The 23,517-nt window shown below is 51.4% G+C and overlaps 8 protein-coding genes across 8 annotated transcripts, besides 13 other annotated features; all 8 read right to left on the reverse strand.

Annotated features, from left to right (window-relative positions):
* The first annotated feature begins 1 nt into the window (after position 1).
* Positions 2-28: a microsatellite.
* Positions 29-62: 34 nt separating this feature from the next.
* On the reverse strand, positions 63-3,905 carry Tco025E_03733 (putative dual specificity protein phosphatase; the record flags this gene model as incomplete). Its single annotated transcript, XM_029370651.1, has 1 exon — positions 63-3,905. The coding sequence occupies one exon, from the start codon at positions 3,903-3,905 to the stop codon at positions 63-65; it is 3,843 nt and encodes a 1,280-aa protein (XP_029229223.1).
* A 314-nt stretch (positions 3,906-4,219) lies between these two features.
* Positions 4,220-4,251: a microsatellite.
* Positions 4,252-4,426: 175 nt separating this feature from the next.
* Positions 4,427-4,467: a microsatellite.
* A 349-nt stretch (positions 4,468-4,816) lies between these two features.
* On the reverse strand, positions 4,817-6,157 carry Tco025E_03734 (thioredoxin; the record flags this gene model as incomplete). The annotated part of the gene is made up of 1 exon (XM_029370652.1): positions 4,817-6,157. One exon carries the CDS (start codon positions 6,155-6,157, stop codon positions 4,817-4,819), a length of 1,341 nt encoding a protein of 446 aa, XP_029229224.1.
* A 478-nt stretch (positions 6,158-6,635) lies between these two features.
* Positions 6,636-6,667: a microsatellite.
* Positions 6,668-6,874: 207 nt separating this feature from the next.
* On the reverse strand, positions 6,875-8,518 carry Tco025E_03735 (metal ion transporter, MIT family; the record flags this gene model as incomplete). The annotated part of the gene is made up of 1 exon (XM_029370653.1): positions 6,875-8,518. One exon carries the CDS (start codon positions 8,516-8,518, stop codon positions 6,875-6,877), a length of 1,644 nt encoding a protein of 547 aa, XP_029229225.1.
* Positions 8,519-8,765: 247 nt separating this feature from the next.
* Positions 8,766-8,804: a microsatellite.
* A 96-nt stretch (positions 8,805-8,900) lies between these two features.
* Positions 8,901-8,922: a microsatellite.
* Positions 8,923-8,972: 50 nt separating this feature from the next.
* On the reverse strand, positions 8,973-10,133 carry Tco025E_03736 (uncharacterized protein; the record flags this gene model as incomplete). The annotated part of the gene is made up of 1 exon (XM_029370654.1): positions 8,973-10,133. The coding sequence occupies one exon, from the start codon at positions 10,131-10,133 to the stop codon at positions 8,973-8,975; it is 1,161 nt and encodes a 386-aa protein (XP_029229226.1).
* Positions 10,134-10,328: 195 nt separating this feature from the next.
* Positions 10,329-10,363: a sequence feature (G-rich).
* A 275-nt stretch (positions 10,364-10,638) lies between these two features.
* Positions 10,639-12,522, reverse strand: Tco025E_03737 (2,5-phosphodiesterase; the record flags this gene model as incomplete). The annotated part of the gene is made up of 1 exon (XM_029370655.1): positions 10,639-12,522. The coding sequence occupies one exon, from the start codon at positions 12,520-12,522 to the stop codon at positions 10,639-10,641; it is 1,884 nt and encodes a 627-aa protein (XP_029229227.1).
* Positions 12,523-12,745: 223 nt separating this feature from the next.
* Positions 12,746-12,784: a microsatellite.
* A 276-nt stretch (positions 12,785-13,060) lies between these two features.
* Tco025E_03738 (uncharacterized protein) lies at positions 13,061-13,510 on the reverse strand (the record flags this gene model as incomplete). The annotated part of the gene is made up of 1 exon (XM_029370656.1): positions 13,061-13,510. One exon carries the CDS (start codon positions 13,508-13,510, stop codon positions 13,061-13,063), a length of 450 nt encoding a protein of 149 aa, XP_029229228.1.
* A 154-nt stretch (positions 13,511-13,664) lies between these two features.
* Positions 13,665-13,692: a microsatellite.
* Positions 13,693-14,151: 459 nt separating this feature from the next.
* On the reverse strand, positions 14,152-17,595 carry Tco025E_03739 (glycosyl hydrolase; the record flags this gene model as incomplete). The annotated part of the gene is made up of 1 exon (XM_029370657.1): positions 14,152-17,595. The coding sequence occupies one exon, from the start codon at positions 17,593-17,595 to the stop codon at positions 14,152-14,154; it is 3,444 nt and encodes a 1,147-aa protein (XP_029229229.1).
* Positions 17,596-17,712: 117 nt separating this feature from the next.
* Positions 17,713-17,723: a microsatellite.
* Positions 17,724-17,750: a microsatellite.
* Positions 17,751-17,792: a microsatellite.
* Positions 17,793-18,001: 209 nt separating this feature from the next.
* Positions 18,002-18,027: a microsatellite.
* Positions 18,028-18,541: 514 nt separating this feature from the next.
* On the reverse strand, positions 18,542-23,233 carry Tco025E_03740 (uncharacterized protein; the record flags this gene model as incomplete). Its single annotated transcript, XM_029370658.1, has 1 exon — positions 18,542-23,233. The coding sequence occupies one exon, from the start codon at positions 23,231-23,233 to the stop codon at positions 18,542-18,544; it is 4,692 nt and encodes a 1,563-aa protein (XP_029229230.1).
* Positions 23,234-23,517: the final 284 nt, after the last annotated feature.

Here is a 23,517-nt window from a genome sequence, read left to right on the forward strand (position 1 = left end):
TTATATATATATATATATATATATATATGTACATGCGAAGTTACATTGAGGTGTTTCCCTGACTATGCGGTTGGAATGTTATCCCTCTCCATCGCAGCTATATTGAGCGGAGGTGCTTGCGGAAACAACTCGGCGTCGAGCAATAGGAGTTGATTAAAAAATCCCTGATTTGGGTAAATGGCAGGACGCCCCTTTTTGGTCAGGCAGTACGCCTCATCAAGGCGCATATTTCGCTTCATCATAAGGTACGCAATAACGGTGGTCGCCGAGCGCGACATGCCAGCAAAGCAATGCACCAAACACCCTCTTCCTCTTTTTACGCTCTGATCAATAAAGTCAACCGATTCTTGAAAGGTAAGTCTGATATTGGCACCCTCAATGTCATCAATACTGAGTGTCAGGTGCTCACCCCCAATCGGCGGCGTTGGGACGAGCTCCCTGCCCACGGTTAAAAGATTTTGGATGGAAAGCTTATCGTACACCAGCTGAGACTGTGCACTTCGCAGGCCACCACAATATACATGCTCAACGATGCAATCAGGATAAATTTTGTTCCACATCATGCTAACATTAGGCAACTTTTCATCCAAGTTCTCCCTAATGTATGTCTCGTACACGTTAGGCTCATTATCGAGTGCTAGCTTTAGTTTGGGAAACTTCTCAAGAATTTCTCGCTTCGGAAATTGAGTAATACGATGGTTCTCCGCCAGGTATATCACAGAGAGCATTGGCATCGACGGCGACATGGTAACAATTTCAATCACGCTCTCTGGAATTTCGGCAAAGTCGTTGTAATCCATACCAAGGGTGGCCAAATTCTGCAGATACATAAATGACTGTGGAAGCTGCTGCAGTCGATTGTGACTCACATCCAGTCGCTCTAGCTGGCTTAAATTGCCCAAGCTATCTGGGAGTTCCGTTAACTGATTGTATGAGATGACCAGGCTACGAAGTTTAACCAGAAACGATAGCTCATGTGGAATGCTACGGAGGTTGTTGTAGCTAAGATCCAAACGCACCACGTGAAGCAGTGGCGGGTCATACAGCTCCTTCGGAACCGTGTCCAGATCAAAACGGTACAACAATAATTCCGCACTGCCCTTTTCACTACAAAGGGCAATCTCCTCCTCCCATGACAAATCATCCATCTCAGAAGCTTTGGGTAGTACTTTTTTCTTGTTTGCAGACTGCATTTGGAGCTTATTCAAAGGCGATGTCGTAGTTGATGCAGCTGGAAGCTTCGACTCAACAAGAGACCCAACGGGGAGATTCGCCTGCATCTCTACTTCCTCCAGGACATTGACATTTGGGACACTACTTGTTGGATAAAGAATGGCCTCCTTGCCATTGCCTTTGTGCTCAATAGTGTGAATGAGGTACGGCTTCATCTCATGACCGTCTGCGTGCTTATCGTTCAGGGCACATTTGCCACAACGCACGTAGGAAGCACATTCCAGACACTTAAACAGCACAATAGTCAAATCCACATGACAGAGTCCACAGACAAGTTTGTCCTTAAACGGGAATCGAACAGACAAATCCAAATCTTTAGCAGCAGAGATACTTTCTCGGCTTTCATCTTCGACGAAGGAATCCACCAAATTACCAAGCATGACGCTCTCCAGCATAGGATCGCGACCCAGCACGTCCATAAGGCGGGGTTCCTCACGAAAGCTAAAATCGCGAGCCACCGCAGCTTTTACGGCGTCAGGTGTCAACTCCAACGGCTTGACAACTTGAGACAAAGAAGCACCCACCACATCCGCCAAATACGGGTGGGACAACAGCTCCTTTGCGGAGCTTTTGGTCGTAAGCGCCTTTAAAATAAATTCCACAAGGGGTCGAGTGAGAATACCTACAGCTTTTTCGACCTCCTCGGAGACGTCATCGACGATAGTGTCACCCTCATCCGCACTGTAAAAGGACTCCCAAGCCTCGTTGTACACCGACGGAACCGCCGAGGCGGCGAGCAAGCCGACACAAAAAGTGTCTAAAGCGTGCCTTGTCGTCTGTGCCGGTGCACGAAGATCATCGAGCACCCATGACGGAAGTGAGTACCACGGATACCCTGATTCCCTATCCAATAGGGCCTCTTGCTGCGTTAAAAACAGGGGACCAAAGTCTGCAAAGATGAAGCCAGTGCCCTTCAGATAAAATATGTTTGTTGGGGTGAGGCATAAATTTGACACACCATTTGAGTGAATGAAATGTAACCCGTTGAGCACATCCACAAGCATCTTCGGCAGCGTAAAGGAAGGGTCTTCTTTATTCGTAAGTGGAGGAAAATTCCTGTCGAGAAACTCGCCGTCTGCATATGGTTGTGTCGCGAAGCAGCCATCCTTGTTCTCCACAATGTCCAGAAGATGCAATATGCTACAGTGGCGGGCTTCACGGCAGAAGGCCAACGCGCGCTGCATCTCAGCTGCGTCGGGAGCATCTTCAATCTTTTTTTGCACCGATCGCCGTATGACTTTCAAGACGACCTCCTTTGTGGTGGTACGACTCGAGTTCACAAGAAACGACTCGCAATTTCGCCCCTTTCCGAGTGCCGCATATATTGTCAAACCCGCTCGCTTCTGGGCCCGTGCATAGCGCATCCCAATATTACTGAAACTAAGGCTGGTGCCAGCGTGTCCGCTGGAATTGGCGTTTAATCTTCCAGAGGTGGAAAGAGCACCTCCGCCAATGCTGTGCAGCAAAGTCTCCCCAAAGAGCGGGTGACGTAGCAGCTGCATAATGCTCGGTCGATTCCTTGGGTCACGGTTGAGACACCACAGAACTACCTCCTGAAACGGTGTCTCTGAAAGCCAATTTGGAGATGGAAACTCGATTTGTCCATGCAGCACAGAATCTCGTACCACTTCAAATGACTTACCCTCAACATCCAGCGGTTCTACGCCGTACGCAAGTCGATACATTAGCAGTCCAAAGCCCCAGACATCCACCTTCGCTAGATTCATTGAAGAAGTAGTATTGTTCAAAAAGGCTTCAGGCGGCATGCAAGCTAACTCACCGTTAAAAACAAGGCTTTCCGCACTCTCCGAGGCAAAAATACGTCCAAATCCAGCATCAGCAATACAAGCGGTGCCATTATTCCTGATGAGAATGTTGTCCAGCTTTAGATTATGGTGAAAGATTTCATGAGAATGGAGAATACGTAGACCAACAGCCACATCATGCAGAATAGAAAGTAATTGATCTTTTTCAATTTTGCCTGCGAGCGTTTCACAACTGCCCTTCTCAACATATGGAGTAACGAAAATAAGATTCTCATGGCTTCCGTCATCTAGCACATCTACGCAGCGCAGTACGTTATCGTGGATCAGGTTTGTCAGCACTTTTTGATCCTGCAAGACATGCTCAGCCACCTCCATGCGCGTGATGAACGTGATGACCTTGAAAACGCATTCTATCGGCTGTGCGAATAAATTGTTGACAGATGCTCGGGACGTAGGGGTTTCATCCCTCTGACTTAGACCGGTCTTCTTCACTAACCCGCCCTTTGTTCCCCCGTTTTCCTCAAGTGAAGCCCTGACGAAAAAGCTACGGCCCACCGTTCCTGTGGGCAAGGCACGCAAGACAGTGTACTTTCCCACAATTTCCCCTGGAACAAACTCTCCTGTGCAGAGGATAGCCGCTCGATTTGAAAACAACAACTCCGGATGCGCCAAAAACAGTGCCGCATTTTGGCCGTGACAAAGTTCCTCTATAGCATTCTCCAACTGCGCGTATGATCGAGGGTCCATGAGCCCCAGGTTTCTGTTTGGCAACGCTGACAAGATTTCAGTTGCAGCAGAGCTGTTGTTGCCATGCGGCACCGTGCGCTCGCCCTCGGGTGTTGTCTCCCTTCTTTTTTCCTCGTCGTGCGCGTCGATGCCTTTTCCAGTGGAGATGCAGACACCCATGGCTTTCGGTTTCCTCTTGGTCCCCGCCTGCTTGTATGTACGTATAGAAGTGGGGCCTGTGGTTCTTCCCCGCCCAGCGGCGCGTCCCCGTTGCCTCCGGTTAACCTCCCTCTACTGCGCTCGATAGAGCGCGTCACTACCGGTTTGCCTCCTCCCCCTCTTACTTTCCTCCCCGTTAGCCCCCGTCTCTGCTGGGGCACTCCCACCGCCGTCCCAAGCGTCCCTAAAGACGACACAACTAGCGCGGCAAACTACGATAACAAGAAACAATAATAATTAAATAAAAAACGCAGAATGACATAAATCTCAGAATCCACAGACACACACACACACCGACACAGGCACAGAGGAAAGGACAGGGCGTGTGTAAAAACGCGGTATCCATGCGAAATGCATGGCAGATTTTGCACCAATCAAAGATATGCATAGACACGGATGCACACACTGTTGGAAAGAGAGAAAGAGGGACACTGGGTCACCCACCTCCTCGTACCACAGGAAACACAAAGGGTCATGCGAAGAAGAAAACAAAACAAAAGTAAAAAATTAAACAAAGAAAACACATATGCAGAAGTAGCAACACAACAGCCCGGCATGTACACCCCCTACATGTTTCCGTGCATCGGCCAAGCAGCGCCGTGCATGGCTCTTCACGGAAAAATAATGTCGAGGAAGACAGGCCCAAGGAGCTTGTTTTTTCTTCTTCTTCACAAAGACCGACAAAAGACAGAGGTGCAGAAACGAATTTCGTTGAGGCAACAAATATAAATCGCGGAGGTCATCGCAGACAAAAACAAAAACAAAAGAAGAAGGATTAAGGACTACAAGTCCCTTGGAGAAGCAAGTCTCCCACCTTCTCTCCCGTCTTCCTTCTGCGTATCCGCGCGCACAGTGTGCCCAGCGTCGTGAAATCAACGCAGCACCTTTTTCCCGAGGCGTAGCTCTCCAGTCAAGACCTTCTGCAGAAAATCATTGACGCCATCGACTGTTTCAATCCCGTCAAGAAGCTTGTAGCGAATTACATCACGCTTCGCTGCCCGTAATAACAACACCTGATGGACCGCGGCACCGTTAACACTGTCGGCCACCTCCGGCAAGCCAAGATCACCCCGAAGGGCAGCAATAAGCACATCTCGATCGGCATGCCCCTCAAAAAATATAAGCGGTTCATTGCGAAAAGTGTCGTGAACGCGGTCAAGCGTAAACGCAGAAGTAAGTGACACCACACACAGCGGTGCCTGACCATTTGTACGCAGTGTTTTCGGTAAACAAAAGTCCGCCAATAACTCTGTGGTTAAGCGAACGGGACGCACGGGCAACGCTGGCCTACCCTGACTACTGCCACCAGCCCCAGCAGTAGCAGTAGCACTATTCTTGTCCTTGCCACTGTCTTTTACTTCTGCTCCATCTGTGTCCTTTTCACTCGCGGCAGCGGACTTGTCAGCAACATCCGTCGCAAACTCCGACAAGAATTTCGCAATTGGCTCATAGGCTATCTGTTTCCCCGTGTAGACCACCGTGCTGATGTTGCCGCCTGTAGCATTGAGAACGGCAATGCTCGGGAGGGCCTGCACCCCAAACTCCGCTGCGAGTTCGTTTTTCACCTGTCCGCCAATAAAATAAAACGGCATAGACTTCAAACGTGGGGAGAGCGACAAGACAGAAAAAATGGCAGGAACACGTTGCTTGGAGGAAAAGAGAACCACCACCTTCTTCTCAGGTGCCATGTGCACTGCTTTCCGCAAGGCATCGCCGCTCTTAATTGTCTTTATGCCAGCGGAACTTATTTGACTCATCGCGCTGGATTGAATAGCCCCCGCCTGTCGCGGGCCGCCGTACTCCTGTGCCTTGCTTATATTCTTTTCACCCAAGTTCCAGTACTTGATAGTTGGAAACCCACGAACGCCAAACTGGTGCCCAAGCTGCGAGTGCTCGTCCGCGTTGACGGCACCCACGCGGATGGTGCCTTGAACAGCCTGAGCAAACTTCTCCCACTCCGGGTGAATTTTGCGGCAGTGCCCGCACCACGGGGCGTAGAAGAGCACGTACACCGGCTTGTGTGAAGACACGAACCGATTGAAGCTTGCAGGCGTCAGCTCCACTACACCGGAGGACTTCGTAAACGGGAATCCCTCCACAACACCTGTGCTCGTGAGCAGCAGCACTGCCAAAAAGAAAAGTGGCAAAACAAAAGCGGCTGCAAGGGGACGCCGAGCTGTAAGCGGTCGCCACTTTTGATTCAACGGCTTCATTGGCTCCCGCTTCGCTCCGTCACTTGTTTTCTTATAAATTATATACCAGGTCAATGCCGGCGTGCGAGTAGGTACGTTTGTGTGTGTGTGTCTTGAAGAGAAAGACTGAGAAATGGGGAATGGCGGCTGCTTGACCCTTTTCCTCTACTGCTTGGCAATGCTGCCCACGCTTCGTGTTACCTTCACCTCCCTGCAGGACGACAGGGGTACACGAGCGGGGAAAGGCACACAAGAAACGAGAGTAAAAGAAAACAAAAGACCGCATGAAATATGAGGCACGCAGAAGAAATAGTGAAGAAGAAACGAAAGGCAAATAACGCTAATACTTCAAAATCATAGCAGTGAGGGGAATGAACAATCGTGCCTACACACTTACACGTGCAAAGTGGGAACGAGTGGGGCGGGGGCCGCAGCGAGGCTCCCTCCCCCCATTCGTCCAGCGCAGCTTTGGGCGGCGAGAAACACTATCGGCCCCCTGCAGACACACACACACGCAAACGCACAGACACAGCGGCGCCCAAACCAAAAAAAAAAATGAAGCAACACAAAAGTCATTTCACCGCACACTTACACGAAGGAAGATGGGTGAAGGCAAAGAACCAAAAACCGAGAGCGAGCGAAGGAAAGAAAGCAATGCGCCGCACGTAGAAGCGGCATCCCTCACCGCCGCACAAACTTACACACCGTGCTTAACCCAGATCATTACATCGCCTCACTTCAAGAAACAAAAGAGAATTTCACACAGTAAAAGAAAGAAAGAAAAAAAAACACACACACAAAAATGGTGGGGGGGGGGGAGAATAAATGGGGCAGAGGAGTTTTTTTTTTTTCACCCCCCGCCACCACATGACGACGCATCCACACACTTGTGATAATTGCAGTTACCACTAGCATGACCCCGGCAATGGGCAAACCCCATTCACCCTCCACAAAATGTTCCAGACTGACAAAATTTGTCCCGAACCAAGATGTGATTAATTCGAGTGGGATAAAGAAAGTTGTGAAGAGTGTCAAAATACGGAGATGATCCTCCAGCATGTACGCCGCGGCATAAAACTGAAGAACGAGAAGGGAACGAGACTGATTATGCAGTTCATCAGCAAGCGACAGGGCATTGGAAAGGTAGAGAATCTCTCTCTGGTCCTCCAATTCCACAGGCACGTTTAACGCACTCAAAAGCTTCGTGTAGCTGCGTTGGGTTTCACGAAGAAAGTTGGCGTGAATCTTTGATCGTCGATTAATAACATGCAACTGCGCAAGAATCGTAGTAAGATCATTCATGTTCGCAGAAGAGTCAAACAAAAACATTTCAACTTCATCAATGCGTTCCGCATATTTGTAATCCAGGCTTTGTATACTCAAAGTGGCGCCATGAACGAGCCTTTGTACGATGCCAATCCATGTACCTCCGCGCAGTCCACTTGTCGCCCACTGACTCAACAGCTGTTCGAGAAACGGCATACGATACCGGTGTACTGTAACTATCCGCCATTGCCCGGCAAGTGGATTCAATTTAGTGTCGCCTCCGCCCACTTGAAAAACCGTTTCCGCCTGCTGAAGGTTTAAATACGGCGTACTCGCCTTTCCGCCGTACTCCGTCGGGGCCCTACATTCCTTAAATAAGAAGATGTGCAGGCGATACGTCAACTCCACCATATTAACTTGGGACGACATCCCACTTTGAGCACTCTCCCCTTCCAGTGAATTTATTTGACCACAACGCACCTTAGCCCCGTCCTCATCGCTAAAGTGCGGAGTCTCCTCCTCATCCTCACCGATCTCTTGCAACTTGGAGTACTTTGCCCGCTGCGTGCCACTTGATTCGGTCGCGCAAAAGTCCTTTACATTATCATGCAAAAGCATTGAAAACCAACGTGGATGCTGTCGCGCGTAGCGCAAGGTCAAAGATGCCCACTTTTTTTCAATGTGAACAAATGGTAAGGCCCGCGTGTTATGGCAAACTTTGGGCATCATGTCGGGTGGAAGTTTTCCTCCACGAAGGGCCTCCATAGCATGGGCCAAAAACTCGCCTTCTCCTGAAAAAGAATCATCGGCCCATAAATGGGACCGTCCGGCCACATCCAACCAGCGCACACCGGTGCGTGTAGAAACTTCTGTGGTGGCAATGAACTGAGAAGGCGTACCTGAGGGCATCTTCTTATCCTCGCCCGCGTTCGGCTGACCAACACCGGGCGTAGACTTCGCACTCGGGGAATTGTCACCCACGCTACTACCAGTCACAGCACTTTCCCCGTGCCCGGAGCGATGATGCGGGTCCTTGCTGGTTCCCAGATACCGTCGCCCCGTGGCGGTGGAACAGACCGGAAATAAAGCTGCCCTACATCCGCAAAGACGCCACATAAAAGGGTTGCAACACCAACTTTGGATCCGAGGCGGGATGGTCGGTTGAGGCGGCAATAAGCAAGAACACTTACAGTTGCCTCTTCCTGTTGTGCCCGATGCCGCCTTGTGCCTCCCTGCCGCCACCACCACCCCCGATTCACTAACGCAAAAAAAAAAGGGCGTGGGCTCCCAAGAGAATCGACGGCGAAAAAGTTCTGCATGACTATCAACACGGTCGCGACGAAGGTGGCAGTGATGGGAATGGCAACAGCAGCAGCAACAACAACCACCACAACAACAAAAAGCGATACCGCCACGCAACGATGACCACAATCAGTGAAAAGGCAACAATGCTGAGCAAACGCCTGCATTTGCGCATTTTACGCCCAACCTGAATTGAAAATAAATAAGTAAATAAATAATGAAGAATCAACCGATCAAAAAATGTCAACCGGAAACACAGTCGCAGAGTTTAGTGCTCGAATCCCTTTTCAGACGATCGTCCTGATCGTGCCTGTTGGAAAATCTTTTCCAGCCGGTGGATCTCCTCCCTCTCCTTTTGCCGCCTCGTTTGCACCTCCTCCGACTCCTCGCGCAGCATTTGCCGATTTTTGACAAGGTACTCGTCAATGGCGTCGTGCTCCACTATGGAAATTAAGTCAAACGGCAAGAACCCGTAGCGGAAAAGGGCATTCGGGCGATTAATGGCAAAATTGTAGTGCCGGCAAATCTCCTGGCCAGGGTTGATGCGGGCGATTGAGTGAAGCGTTATGGCACCTTTGCCGCCCGCAACCGGACTCGGACCGACGCGCACTCCACAGTTGGGCCGGTTAGAATGATTAACCAAGTCAAGCAGTGGCACCATACACACTTCTGAGGGATCTCGTCGTTTCATGCAGCGGCGCAAGTAGTGACGTGCACGACGCCACATAGCCGAACCATCGTAGAAGTCCAGAGGCGGCATGTGTTCTGCACGCGCCAGAACCAAACGTGCAATACGTCTAAATGTGTCTACAGAAAACGGTGGCTCAAATTTTTCATGAATTGCGGTGATATTGCGATGAAACATCTTCGTCATTTCCTCGTAGCTTTGTCGCTGCCACGTATCTAGTGCCATACCGTACATACCGAAAATAAACTGTTCATTGAAATCTTCATCATCAATCATTCTAGCCCAAGGCATGGCGCCACCACGCAGAATGTGTGTGATGCGTTCCATTTCTTCTTCGTCCTGTGCATGAGTGATGTCCGGAAGACTAGCGATGATGGCACTAAATTGAAAGCTCAGGTAAAACTGAGGGGACATAATCTTAAACTCCTCCTCCCTCACCGCATTGCGAACATCATCGATGGTTACGTTGCGAAGCGCGTTGGGTTTACTTCCGATGTTAGAAACCGTGTAGAGACCTGCAAGCGGAATAGTGGCAATGGGCTTGTTGGCCTCCACTGGTTTACTGCTGGTCGACAAGAACAAACCTCGCACCTGTGAGGAACGAACCCCAATGAAAGTGTCTTGGTGCAGGGTGATTCCAAAGTGTCTCCGGCACGAGTCATAAAAATCTCCCGGGAGCGTCGACAGTTTACCATACAACTCTTTTCCAACATCCGCGCGGCGACGAGTGGCAGACAGCATGGCGCAGGTGCCTTGCAGCGGCGTGAGTTCACCGGGTTCACAATTTATGTGCACTGTATTCCCTATTGTGGCCCGTATCTTCGTCGTCGCTGACCGCCGTCTCCCGCGCCACTCTCCCCTGCTTCTCCCACGCCCCCAGAGAAACCGCAGGCACCAAGAAGGAAGAAGAAAGCAGCACACATTTTACATGCACACAGAGAGGGAGAGAGGGAGAGGGAGAGAGGGAGAGGTAAACGCATACGCACAGCACCTTTGAAAACAGGTAGATTAGGGGGAAGAAAGGTATCGGTGAGAACGATAAAAAAGAAAAGGGATTATTCCACGTAACCAACGTATCTTTCCTTTTATTCCGGCCCTTTTTCTTATTATTTTCTTTTTTTCTGGGGACGGAGCGGTGCGGAGCGGGTTGCAGCAGCAAATTCATCACTAAATAGATCCAAAAGTAAAGGAAAGTGTCGCTTTAAACGACAGAAAGCCACCCGGCGATGCCCACTCCCCTCTTCTCTTAGACGCAGCGGGTATGGCTCGGTGACGCCGGTGACTGCGACGGGGGAGGATTGGACGTGTACGCCAAGTCCGCAATTAACGCAAGATGATCCGATGGATACCGCCTATTCGGTAACGCGACATTCTCCGATATTTCGCTCTCTGGTGGAATAGGCACAGTGCGCAGAACGGAGAGACGAGTCGGCGCGAAGAAGATGTAATCAATGACTTCGCGAAATGTCATGGTGTAATTTGACCACGGCAAGTTTTCCCCCGTCGCGTCATACGCGTCCGTCAGCTGCAGTGGCGCCTCAAGGGTCTCGCGGAAGGCCTCGAGTGGCGTTTGGCGTTTCGTCTGCTCCGTCGCTGGCCCCACCGACGAAGCCCCCTGTTCGCCCCCCTCCTCGAGCATCTCCGTTTCCTCCGTGCTGACGCCCAGCATGCGATCACATCCCCAGTAGAAAAGTTCTCCCTTTTTCCAGGAAGGGTGCTCGACCCCCGTCTGACCCCTGGTAACAAGTCTGTAACCGCCCGTCGTGTGAGTAAAGTTGAAATCTCCACAGAGGACCACACATGGCCGTGACGCAGCAAAAAGTTTCAACTTGTGTAACAACATGTATGTCTGCAACAAGCGTATATGGCATGCGTTGGCGTGATAAAAGAGGTGCGTGTTACCAACAAGTAGCTCTTCCTTGGTGTGAAGGTCCCTCAATAAAACCAACGCCCCAATGGAGGTGACATGTTCAAGAGCTTCCCGAAATTCGGGGTACAGTGACACACGTGCCCCCAATTCCGGGTGATCCTCCTGCAGAGTGGACAGGTTCAACGGGAAATCAAGTGCCTCACCCATACAAAAACGGGTTCGCCTCCAGAAGCATGCACAACCCTCTTTTACACCACCACTTTTGTTCGTGTAACGTCCATCATAACCACTGTGACGTAAGACACGCTCAAAAAATTGTTGGTACACCTTCTTCCCACATTCCTGAAGACAAATCACATCGGCTTTGTATGCGAGAAGCTCTTGTACAATGCGGGATTGCCGATACTCCAATGACAAGATGTCATCAGTCGCAAAGGGGTAAATACGTCTTTTCGCCGCGTTTGTGCTGCAAAATTCATCGTGGAGGACATTGTACGTCACTACCCTGAAAGCAGGTGCCTCTGCCGGCTGCAACGTGTGTTTCCACCGATCCATAGGCGGCAGGGCAGCAAGGACAGGGGGCAACTCAACTTGTGTCCAGAGGCCAGAGTCCCCCTCAGGAGATACACGCAGCAGCAAAGACTTCCCTACATGCTCCTCCAAGGGAGTAAAAACAGCATCTGTGGAAATGACACGTATAGAGGCGTGCTCGTCTGCACCTGTGACACACAAACACCATTCATATCGAATGCCAAGCTCTGACGTGAACAACGTGGTCACGCCAGAGCAAACGGCCGGCACTCCCACATAAAGTGCAGGGGGCGGGACGACAGATGTAATGGTGGGGACGTTGTATTTCACCTTCACTGCGGTCGAACCAATTAACATCTGCTTAGCCTGCTTCCAGAATACGTTGTTAGACACAGACGCATCTAAAGGCTTCAGCAGAGTTGTGGCTGGGGTTATTGCTTGCCCTTCCACCTCTGCTTCATCGCCCTCCAAGGCGAAAACCTCAATAGGTGGAGCAACTTTGAGTAACTCGTCCCTCGTCACTCGTCGGCCTTTCTTCTCTCCCTTCTGTTGAACCAGTAGAATCTGAAGCCGTTCAATCGTCTTCACTGCCGCCTCGTCTTCGCTTCTAGCCATATTCTTCCGCCAGACGGACCCCGAAGAGGCATCGAGTTGTAAACAGATATCCAACGTGACGACGTCGCTGTTGACAGGATGCAGCACAACGACAGTATTGGGCTGCCGCGCCATGCGTGCAATACTTGACTTTGACCGCGGCCCGTCGACCGTGGCGTTGACCTTCGGCCCGAGCTTCTGGTGGAGCCAGTGGTGTGTGGGCCCCAGTGCACACGCAGCGGCCCGGCAGAAAATGGAGTTGCGTCGAATTGTCGCGAGTTGTTGAGCCTGGCGCCGCGCCGTGTGAAACTGCAAAGGGTCTTTGGTGGGTTCCCGAGTGTGGAGCAAATAATTGCTTCACCACCAACACCAACAGCAACAGCAGCAGCAGCACGAAGAAGAAATATACCGCTATGCTGCGAGCGTACTTCAGGGCCACCTATGCTGGAAATTGCAAGGATGAAGAAGCAAGTCAACACAATAGTAAAGAAAGAGGAACATAAGTAACAAAAACTAAGCAGGCAAACATGTGAAGCTGGCAGAGACGCAGGAGGACACACCTGCTTTTATTACTATTCTTCTTCTTGCATTTGCTGGGCTTCGTCTCTGGTGCAATCAGCGCGAATCCCTTTTTCGCAAATGCCCCACTTCGTTATGTGAGGCGCAGACGCCCTCACAGTGAGTCTGGAACAACGCGGTCACGGAGGTCCAGCGCATTGGACCAAACAGATTGCTCGAGTGCGTTCAGGTCACGCAGCATCGGCAGAATGTAGACGTGCCAGCTCTTGCGGGACTGATAGCAGAGCCAAGCCACCATCGCTAGCACCGCGGTGGACATCAACGTGGTCATAGTCACGTTGACTAAAAAAAACGATGCTGGGTCAAATGGGACCGTCGCTTGCACCCTCACCTCTCCCTTGGTATTAACATCGTAGAGTGAAACCGCTGAGTCAGCAAGGAGGAAAATAACGGCCAACATCAGAAAAAGACCGGCAAAGCCAAACAAGACAAACGCCAGAGTATACCAAACAAAGCGATGCCGCACCAGCGGCATGGCTGTGCCCATAACATTGACAACGATGAGGAAGGTAAACAGCGGCCCAAGTGTGTCTGTGACTGACATGGTGGCTTACCGTACTCTACCGCAGTTAAAGAATAACATGCATACAAGAAAAGCAAGATGGGCCAGAATAAGGTGAGAAAAAAAAACAAGGAGTTATGATGAGAGAATGAAAAGGCAGCTCATACAAATCCGCGCCGACAAAAGACAGTGGGGCACAGCAGCAACAACAACAGCAACAACAAACATGATCATCCTCAGTGGTAGTCAGAAAACTCCCAAAACAAACCAGCAACTCTCCCCTGATAGTGGCAGCATCAGAGTCACAGACACGGCAAAAGAACAACGAGATAGAGGGAGCGAGGGAAGAACACTGACTACTAATTTTCTAAAGTCAAGGACAACTCAAACCTCCCGCAAATATGTACATATACACTAACGCAAAGAGGGAGCGCCGTTGTGCGTACAAGCGTGCGTTTAGATCAGCTCCTTCCATCCAAAACCTCGACAAGGAACCCATATTGTTGGCATTATGCGTGTGCGTGTGTGCGTGTGCGTAGTCTCATTTCGTCCCTCAGTTGCCTCCAGAAAAGGCACGCAAAACTGACTTGCCTCCATGTATTTGTGTCGCGGCCCTTCCCACTCACGGTACCCCTCGATGCTCAACCCTCGGTAGTCCTTGGGCGTCTCGTTCCAGCCCCGGCTCACGCCATGCCCGGATCACCCGCAGCTTCGCTGCGCTCGTACAACATGTCCTCCAGGGCGTCAACTGTCGTTGGCAGATGATTCCGTGAGAGCGACAAAAAGAGCGGGGCAGCATCCGACCCCGCTGCGTTTGCCAATTCCCCGGAAGGCTTGGGATACGGATGCGGGCCCGGCGAGACCGGAGTTATCACAAATTTCACCTCCACGTCAAAAAACATGCGAAACTTGGCGAGGTTGGCGGCCGTAAAGCCGCGATCAAGATGCGTGGCGAAGACAAGGCAGCGCGCCGGATCCACGTGAATTTTTTCGGCCCCACGAAGGAAAATGTCAACATGAGGACGACTTTTGATGTGTCGAGCGTGCGCCTCTTCCCCGTCAATAGAAGCAAGGAAGAGCGACATCATCTCAGGATTATAGTGCAGGAGAGCCTTGAGGCTTCGCGTGTACGTCACCACCGCAAGCGCAATGCCGCTGTTGGCAAGATCCTTCAACAGGGCGTACATCGAGGCGTTCACGCGCGGGTTCACGCGAGACATTATTTCTGCCACCTCTGCCAACTTGGCGTTCGCCAGTCCGTAGCGTGTCTCAACAATCTCGGCATCGTCTGGGGTGCCGAGCTCGAGGTCAATCCCACGGGACAACAAGACATTGTGAATGCCACTAAAGGCAATCTCACGCTCTTCTGCTTGGTAGACAACTTTCTCAAGGTATTCCTCCGGTGTTAAGGGTTTAATTTCACGAAGGTGCAGTGTTCTGTAATTCTCAAACAGGGACTCAAGCGTTTTGTACCACGCCGCGTAGTTGATGTCCATGATGTCGTCGAACAATGTCTCGCAAAGAAAGATGGCACCGTCAAATTCCCCCCCGCTGCTTCGCATCTGCCGCGGCACAGACACTTGCCGCTTGGCAGCAAAGCGGTGAAACCCCGCGTGAAGGTGAATCCGATGCCCGCTACCATGCACAAACCGAATACTGTCCCCTGCAAGAAGCTCATATGTAACGCAATCCTTGTCCACCGTGGTACGCAACGTTGCCCCCCGCCAACAAATTGTAAACTTGACAACCGTCAATCCTGCGGGAAAGCATGGATCTAAACAAAGGGTCCGTTGACCCAATTTAAGCCCCCCGATGCCGCTAACAATGGAAACCCATGCGGAAGACATTGCACCAAAATCGAGTCCCTCATCGGCAGTGTAAATGACATTATCCACGTCTAGACACAGCAATGAGCGCAGTAACGGAATCCCATGCGAGAATGCCCCGTTGGATTGAAAATCCATCGCTGAAACAATAGCGAGAGACTCGGGTGAATCATACGTGCAAAGTGCTTCGTAGTGAGCCAAGTTTTTCACCAAATCTTTTTTTTCGAACATGTCCTGATACAAAATCATTCCCAACAATACCTCAGGAACATCAACAAGCATGTGACGAAAAATTGCGAGGGGATGGTAGTTCATTGACAGTGGGTGCTTAGGTCGCTCGGCTCTCCATTCCTCAAGTGTATTAAAGTAGTCATGCACCATGTACACGCCCAAGTAATCCTTACGACGTACCACAATGCCGTCGGAGGTAGATCTAAAATCTTCAAGCTCGGATTTGTCCATATTAATTTGTTTTAGCAGACGCATCATGGCCGCTTCTCCAAGTAAACACTGTTGCTGTTCATAGAGGTCTAGGGCATTCCGCAAATGCATTTTGGCAGATAAGTGAATATAAAAGTTTCCAGAGGCTGTGCTGTTGTATTCATCAGGCCCTGCAATATTATCCAGACGAAACGCAGCTTCACTCTCCACCCATTCCCCCAACTGCGGCCACACACGCGCTGTTTCTAGCATGAGCTCTAGAAGCCATAGGCGGTCCTTTTGATCAATGTGTTCTGCTGCGGCAAAGAAAAAGTTAATGATGTACCCAATCTCGGCATTCACATACAATCGTGCCTGGCTCACGGTATTGTAGTGTTGACACTCCGTCCCTTTAATGGTGCTTCGTGGAAAGACGGCGCCGTGCTTTAGCGAAATACGATGAGCGTTTACTCTTGCCTGGGGAAGAAGGGAATAGAGGCTTCGGATCAAAGCCAAGGCCTGCGGCGGCGAGGTCAGGGTATAGAAAATACCATGGTACAAATACTGATGAAGATCATACAACAGACTCTTTTTGGTGGCGGAGCACCCTCCCCGCGGCAGCCCATTGTGCAGGTTATGGGAAACACAAAATAATCGAAATGCGTTGAACAGCAGCGAGAGACGTAATCGATTTGGTGTCAGCTCCTCTTGTTGCTCCAAATCAATATCAAAACGATCCCAGAATTTATCCAAAATCAGGCGCTGGTCATCAATTATTTCTGAAATACCGGGGAACGGACGGGAAGGGGGAATCCCACCACTGTGGTGTCGGGCCAAAAACGTTAGCGTTAATTTCACTGGCATTGAATCGGCGCTGAGGGTTAAGTGAAACCGCTTCCTGAAAGACATGCTCTTGCTTCGGGGGTTCACAAAGGAAGAAAGGCCGCCGCCCCCATACCCGGGGTCACTCTCGCTTTCACTGGGATACGACACGGCCGCCGCGGCAAAATTTCTATCCAGTAAGGTGTGGTCTCCTCTCTCGGACAACACCTGGTCCTCTGGGACAAGCCTTGAGGAGCCACTCTCGTACTCCACAACGCAGGTGGATTGCGTAGCCGTACTCACGACGACGCCTGAGGTGCGGGACTGCAGCAGAATATCATCTGCGCTGTCACCGCGCAGCACAACCCACTCTCGCAAATCCACCGTCACTGTCACATGAAATTCCAAGGAGTAAGAAGGAAAAGTATTATCAGAGCTCAAGAAACTTATAATGTTTGTGGGAGGAATATAATCAGGGGATTCGGGGAGTTGGAGATCACTGGACGACGAGCCAAGCAAAAAATTGGAGTAAGCAACCTCTGCCCCCCACAAATCCAGCTCCTTCATGGAGACGACACGGCGATAGGCACCATCAAACATCAGTCCACCATCCCCACTCATTACTTCACGGCATTCACTGTGATAAGTTGCACTACGTAAATCAAGCCATCGAGAAGGCAGGGCCCGAAGAGTGCCACAGTCGCCATCGATAAGGCAGTCAAGATTGACACCACACACAGTGGCCCCAAGCTGCATCTCGTCGGGTAAGGCCTCACTTTTTATGTGCTTATCAATTGGAACACTGTGGTACACCCCATTCAGGAAGACATTTGTTTCAAAACCAATAGTCTCACCCTCACTGCGGTGCCGAACGCCTAGAGCTCCGTTGGTGCCGTACATCACGCCATCTGTTACTCCGCTAGAGACATATGCAGCAGCATCGGTTCCCTGCACAATATTCCAACCGTCCAGCAAAAAAATGGGTCGTTTGGCCACCTCGTAGTCGCGCGCCAATGGATCCCGTCGCCCAAACGGCAGGTACCTCTGCTCCTCCCTCATTCGCCTATACCAATACCCCGAAACACAGTAACGTTTTTTTTTTGCTTTTTCTACACTCTTTTTTTTTCCCCTTTCACTTTGGACGCTGCTTCCAGTGTGGAGTCTCTCTTATCAGACTTTTTTTGTTCTGTGTGTGTGTGTGTGTGTGTGTGTGTTTGTTTGTTTGTCTGTTTTTGTTTCGTTTTACTTTCTTTTTTCGTTCCCCGTTTTATCCCGCCTTTGATTGCCCTTCGACGGCAGAGGTAAACTGCGCAGGAAACACCTCCTCCTCACGCCAGAATATCCTCCTTCCTTTTGCTATATAGAAAAGTATGCACCTATACTTTTTCCCTCGCGCCACAATGGAGACGCCGGGGTGGGTGGAGGGTCGATAAGCGGTACAAAAAGAGGCAACCTGCAGTTTACGAAGAAAGAAAAAAGAAGCAAGAAAGAGTTGGATAACGAAAATATGCATGTACGAAAGCAACAGCCGCATGTCTCACCCATGGGTGACCTTTCTTTTATTATTACTATTTTTGTCTCTCAATCGTGTAGCTATTGCCAGAAAGCAATATTGCAGTTTCCTCACTCACCACACCAGTGACCGCCGCTGTTCCGTTTCCGTGCTTCGTGCCCCACCTTGTATTGTTTACTTCCCTCAACTCATTCTATACGTAAATGCAACTATAAAAACATTCCCCTCCCCCAATCTCCCTCTAAAACACAATGGAGTGTACTTCTTCCCTCCTCCCTCCTCAACTATGCAGACTTTCCCGGTAAAGGAAGGCAAAAAAAAAATACATAAAAAACACACAAATTCAAATCTATGTCGTTCCTTTTTATTCTATCGGTCTCTTTCTCATCTATGGGAAGGTCACGGACGTTACGTTTTTTTTAATTCATTTTTGGTGTCCTTGTTGCATTTTTTATGCTTTTTTTTATCCTTTAATTTTTTTCCTCTCGTTGCTCACCGCCGCGATGACGGGGCGCGCAGACGCTCCCTTGCCTGTAGGATCTGCACCTCACCAGGCGTTAGTCTTCCGCGAAACATTTCCTCCCTCAGAGGCCTCGCAGAGGCATCCGTCCACGCCGCCGGCGCAGGGTCGGAAGAGGGACGTTGGCGGGACAACGAGGGTCCCACGTGCCTTCGCGGCGCTGCCACAGTGAGGCCCGCAGGCGTCCCCACGGGCGGTGACACCTTCACCGTCCTCTCAGGGCGATCCACTAGTGGAGAATCCACCGCCGCAACGACCTGACGCCTCTCTGTGTCTTCCACAACAGGCGGGGCAACCACCGGCTCCGAGGCGTAGCGCCGCCCGAAGAGAAAATAATCATCTTCAAGGATCATCGTCTCTTGTTGGGGCGAAAGACCCATTTCTGGACGCCCCTCAACAACAGACGCGTTGGGGCCACGAAAAACTCCTGGAGAAAGGCTCACCATACCGGATGAAGCAGGCTTATCGCCCTCCACCATGCCCGGCCGCATGTCTATATGTGTAGCAGATAATGACCCTCCCAATGGACTCAACTCCGTCAGCATAGACAAATTAAAATCAGTTTTCGTAGTAGTTGGACCCCTGGAAACAACAATGCATGGTGGTTGCGGTTGTCGTGCATCTCCGCACGAAACAGCGTTAAAGGCGTCTGTACAGGGAGCGATAGTAGCAGAATTTTTCTCTTCCCAAGTGGCTTCTCGGGGATTGGCGTTCGGAATGACCTTTGTCTCCTTCACAGATGAAATAATAACACCCTCGCCAGTGAAAGGACTCGCGGTATACAACGGCGCCACAAGTGACTTCGCCTCATTTGAGGTGAGAGAAATGGGTCTGGGTATTTCTGGCGTCGCAGCAGTCGCGTCAAGACTAGGTGGGTGCACAGGCACCCATGGAGTAGAAAGCGGTGCAAAGACGCAAGATGAAGGTTGCTTTTTTTCTTCTTCTTCTTGCTGGTGCTCTCGTGGCGGTGATGGTGATGTTTCTTGCTTCTGTGGAGCGCCTTCCTCTCCACCCTGGTGGATCGCAGCGACCTCACTTGGACCCGCCGTAGGAATAACCCTCACTACCCGTCCATGCCTCGTGGACAAAGGCGACGGCGACGTTAGCAATAAGCGGGGCCGTGGTGCACGCGGGGGCGGGTGTGCAGAAGAGGATGACGCAGCTCTCCGAGCCCCCTCAAGCTGCACCTGCCTGATCGCCGATCGAGGCTGCCTCCCCCCCGCCTTGGCCAAAAAGGTTGCCGTGAGGCGCTGCACAAGCGCGGACAAACACATTGACATCCTCTCAAAACGTTTTTGGGCCTCTTCGTCCTGAGGGGCGCCAGCAACATCTTCCACTGACCAACGATTGACGCGAATTCCAGGAACCTTCTCGCCGAGTTGCACCAGTTGCCGCTTACACGACAGAAGAGGACGTAGCGAGGAAAGGCGCAAAAGTGTCTGCCCATCCCCATCCTTACTGACACCAGTTTGGGAATCCAGCTTGTCACCTACCAGGGAAGGTGTCTCCAACTCCTTTGCGAACGCACGCACACATTGGCCCACAGCAACTGCCTTTTCCATGGCCTCTTGCCGAATGGCATCTGAGCGGCGTATAACAAGCTCACTCGGGGAAGCGGCCCCCATGTCTGTTTCAGCCGTGCGGGTTACTAGTGCAAGATTAGAAGGGGCCACTGCTTCCACAATAGCAAGCGCAGAAGGAACAGCAAGAGCTTGAGCTTCCGAGGCGGCGAGGGTCGGAGGCGCTGCAGACGGTGGCGGTGGCCCCTCACTTGGCTGCCTATGCTCAGGCGATTTCGTCGACTTGCAGTAGTCACCAAATAAGTTCGCCACCTTAAGCACAAGCTGCACTTTTTTAAGCAAATGTTCAACTTCCTTTGGTTGCAGTGAAATAACCGCCTTGGCTTCATCCTTGTAGTAGCCCGCCCCAGTGGAACGAGAGCGACGGCGATGACGATAAAGTGAGACAGACCGCTTGGAATCCTTCTGCGGACTTGCACTTCCCTCACCTTTCCTCCACATCTGCTTCACCCGCTGACGCTCTGGATCGGGCTCCTCGGTTTGAAATATCTTGTCATGCCGATTCTTCTCCACAATCTCTGCCAACCGTCGCAGGTTGTCCTTCTGCTTCTCCGCGGCAGAGACCAAGGACTCTACACTTCGCTCAATGTACTTGTCAAGGACATCCTTCACAGTTTGCACAAACTCCACTAGCCGTGTCTTCATCTTCTTGACGGCGTCAAGGTAAACCAGCTTTTCCTCCCACTCCAGGGTCAGAATAACTTTATTCAAGGTATGAATACGCTTGAGATTTGCCTTAATTTCCTTCACAAGGCCCATGACAACCACACGACGAAATGGTTTGGCGGCTGAATGGTCCTCAAACTTCTCTCCCGTTTTTACCCGGTGCGTTTTGGACTTCACTGCCGTCAGCCCAGGAGCCTGTCCCTTCATAGACACCAGTACATCCCTTATCTGGCGACTGAGAGAGAGGCATTCGTCGTTAAGGTGCACGCGATTTTCTCTGTCGGGGATGTTGTGTGGAAGCGTCTCCATCTTGTACTCGGTAAAGCTGTCGCACAGGAGGTTACCTCGGTCCAGCAGCAACGCAATCTCCTCTGGCGTCAAATACAAGTGTGGCTCCATGTTCTCAAGTTCCTCAATCGTCGTCCGTTTCATCGCCTGCGCGCGCGACGCGTCTTTCATGAGGAGAAAATCGTGTTGCCGTCGCACAAATGCCCGGAACTCTGGGGTCATTTCCTCGGGGTCCGTCACCACCCCAAGCTCGTTCACGTACATCGCCGTCTCCTCACTACCGTCGGCGTGAGAGCCCGCCAAACTCTTCTTCTGCCGCTTCACCGGAAACGTAAGCACAAGGCCGTCATTAAAAGGCAGCAATCCCTTCCAGAAATCGTCATCGTTCCCATCCTCGTCGTCAGCATCGTGGAGGTGTCTGTGGTTATGCCTCTTGCCGCCACTCTGGATGGCTGCCACACGTGGTTTCAGCCTCTTTGCGTCCGGCGTACGCTTCGGCATACTCTTTCCGGCGACGGTGCATCCACCGTACAGAATAAGCGAAGCGTCATCGGCGCAGTGGCATGCAACGGAGAAAGCAATCGGGGGAATTGTAGGTCGCACGGTCAGCTGCTTCCAGAGATACTGCCCCGTGCTGGTTGGTACCAGCTGAAGCGCAAAGATACTACTTGTGGGTTTTTCCCCAGCTGCGATGGCGCTTCCAAAACCCCCAACGACAAATAAACGCGAGCCCACAAGACAAGACGCATGCGCACCACGAGCAGGCGCTCCGTGACACTCCAACTGCTCCCAACGTCTATTTACCACATCGAAAGCCCACACGTCATCTAGTGGGTTGTTGTGCGCATCAAAGCCTCCATAGATGATCATCCAATTCCCATACATGATGGCAGTGTGCAGATAGCGTGCCTTTGGGGCAACCGTAGATGAGTGAACGAGTGAAACAGTATAGGTCTTAGCATCGATCGCTATAAGCTGTGTAGAAACGAGTAGTCGATTTGTCAGACCTCCAAACACATAAATTGTATGAGAAATTGCTACAGATGTGTGAAAAGCCACAGGAATCTCTGGAGTTGTCTGGACGACTCTCCAACGGAGAGTCTTCAGGTCCATCTCAAATAACATCGGCAAGAGACCAAGCGAGGGTTCTTGTTCAACTTGCATTGCAAGAGACCAGAGTGTTGGTTTCTCTGAGTCAACAATCTCTGTCCGCAGCGATGGTGGTCGCCTTGTCCTTCCCGTGCCTTTGCATGGGAACAGAAGACGGCCCCGTTGCTTGAAGAAGTCATCAGAAGCCGTTTCCGTCTGGACCGGATTGCCGCCAGGACCCACACCCCCGATCACCACAAGACGTTGAGGCTGTTCCACCACCACCGCGGCATGGCCATAATTACCGGGGAAAAGCACATGTTTGCCCTCCAGTCGTCGCCAATGGCCCGTTAGAAGCGAAAATTCATACACCTCCCTCTCCACCGTTTTGCCAACGTTGGTCGTCCCCCCGTGCACGAGAATCCGCTGCCCTTGGTCGACAGGGCTTAGGTAAGACGCCGCGGCATGTAACATGAGCGGAGGCAGCCGAAAACGCCTAGACGTTGCACTTGGCATGAGCGAGGTCGACTGAAGCCACTTATAACTTCTCTCAGGGTCTGTTGGGGGCGCAAAGGCGGCCCAGACGTCACGACGGGAGGGAAGTGTCCCTTTGCCGTGCTTGTTGTTGTTGTTGCTGCTGCTGCTGCTAGGGCGCGTAACTGCAACCTCCATGCTTCGGCCCGGCGATTGGGGACGCAGCCTCTTCGCGTCGGGAACCTCCCCGCCTCCGCGGAGGCTGAAGGCGTCGTCGTGCCCGGCCACCCTGCGGTACCCCGGCGGGGCTTCTATCCTGCCGCTGCTCACGCACTCACTCGCGCTCCCATCGCTGTCGGTCCCCTCCGCCGCCTCATCAGAGGTGGAGGCAAATTCCTCGCTACTGTACTCCTCCAGCCGGACGTGAACACCGTCGCCCACCTCGACGGTGCGGCCTTTTTGGTTGAGCAACTCGCCCACGTCTATCGGGCGACAAACAATTGGGCGTCCGTCCGTCCTGACAACCTCAAGCTCTATGTTCCCATCAGCGCCCTGCTGCAGCTCCATGTGTGTGTCTCGCCGACTTCATAATTCCGGCACACACACACACAATACAAAAGAAAAGGGAAAAGCAAAGCGCCGAATGAGACGGTGAAAAGCAAATTAATAATGGCAATACTGAGAGTGCCTAATGGATGCAGGTAGTTGAACAGTCAAGGGTTTCGGGGGGCCTTAAACGGTGGAGAAAACAGAAGAACAACACCGACAAAAAAAAAGACAGTGCAACATTTTTTTCCTCGTCGTAGCCGTCCTCATTGATGCACCTCCCTCGGTTTATGAGCACAAGAGAC

Source organism: Trypanosoma conorhini (genome assembly GCF_003719485.1).
Source record: "Trypanosoma conorhini strain 025E chromosome Unknown Tco_14.4_contig_00175, whole genome shotgun sequence".
NCBI lineage: Eukaryota > Euglenozoa > Kinetoplastea > Trypanosomatida > Trypanosomatidae > Trypanosoma > Trypanosoma conorhini.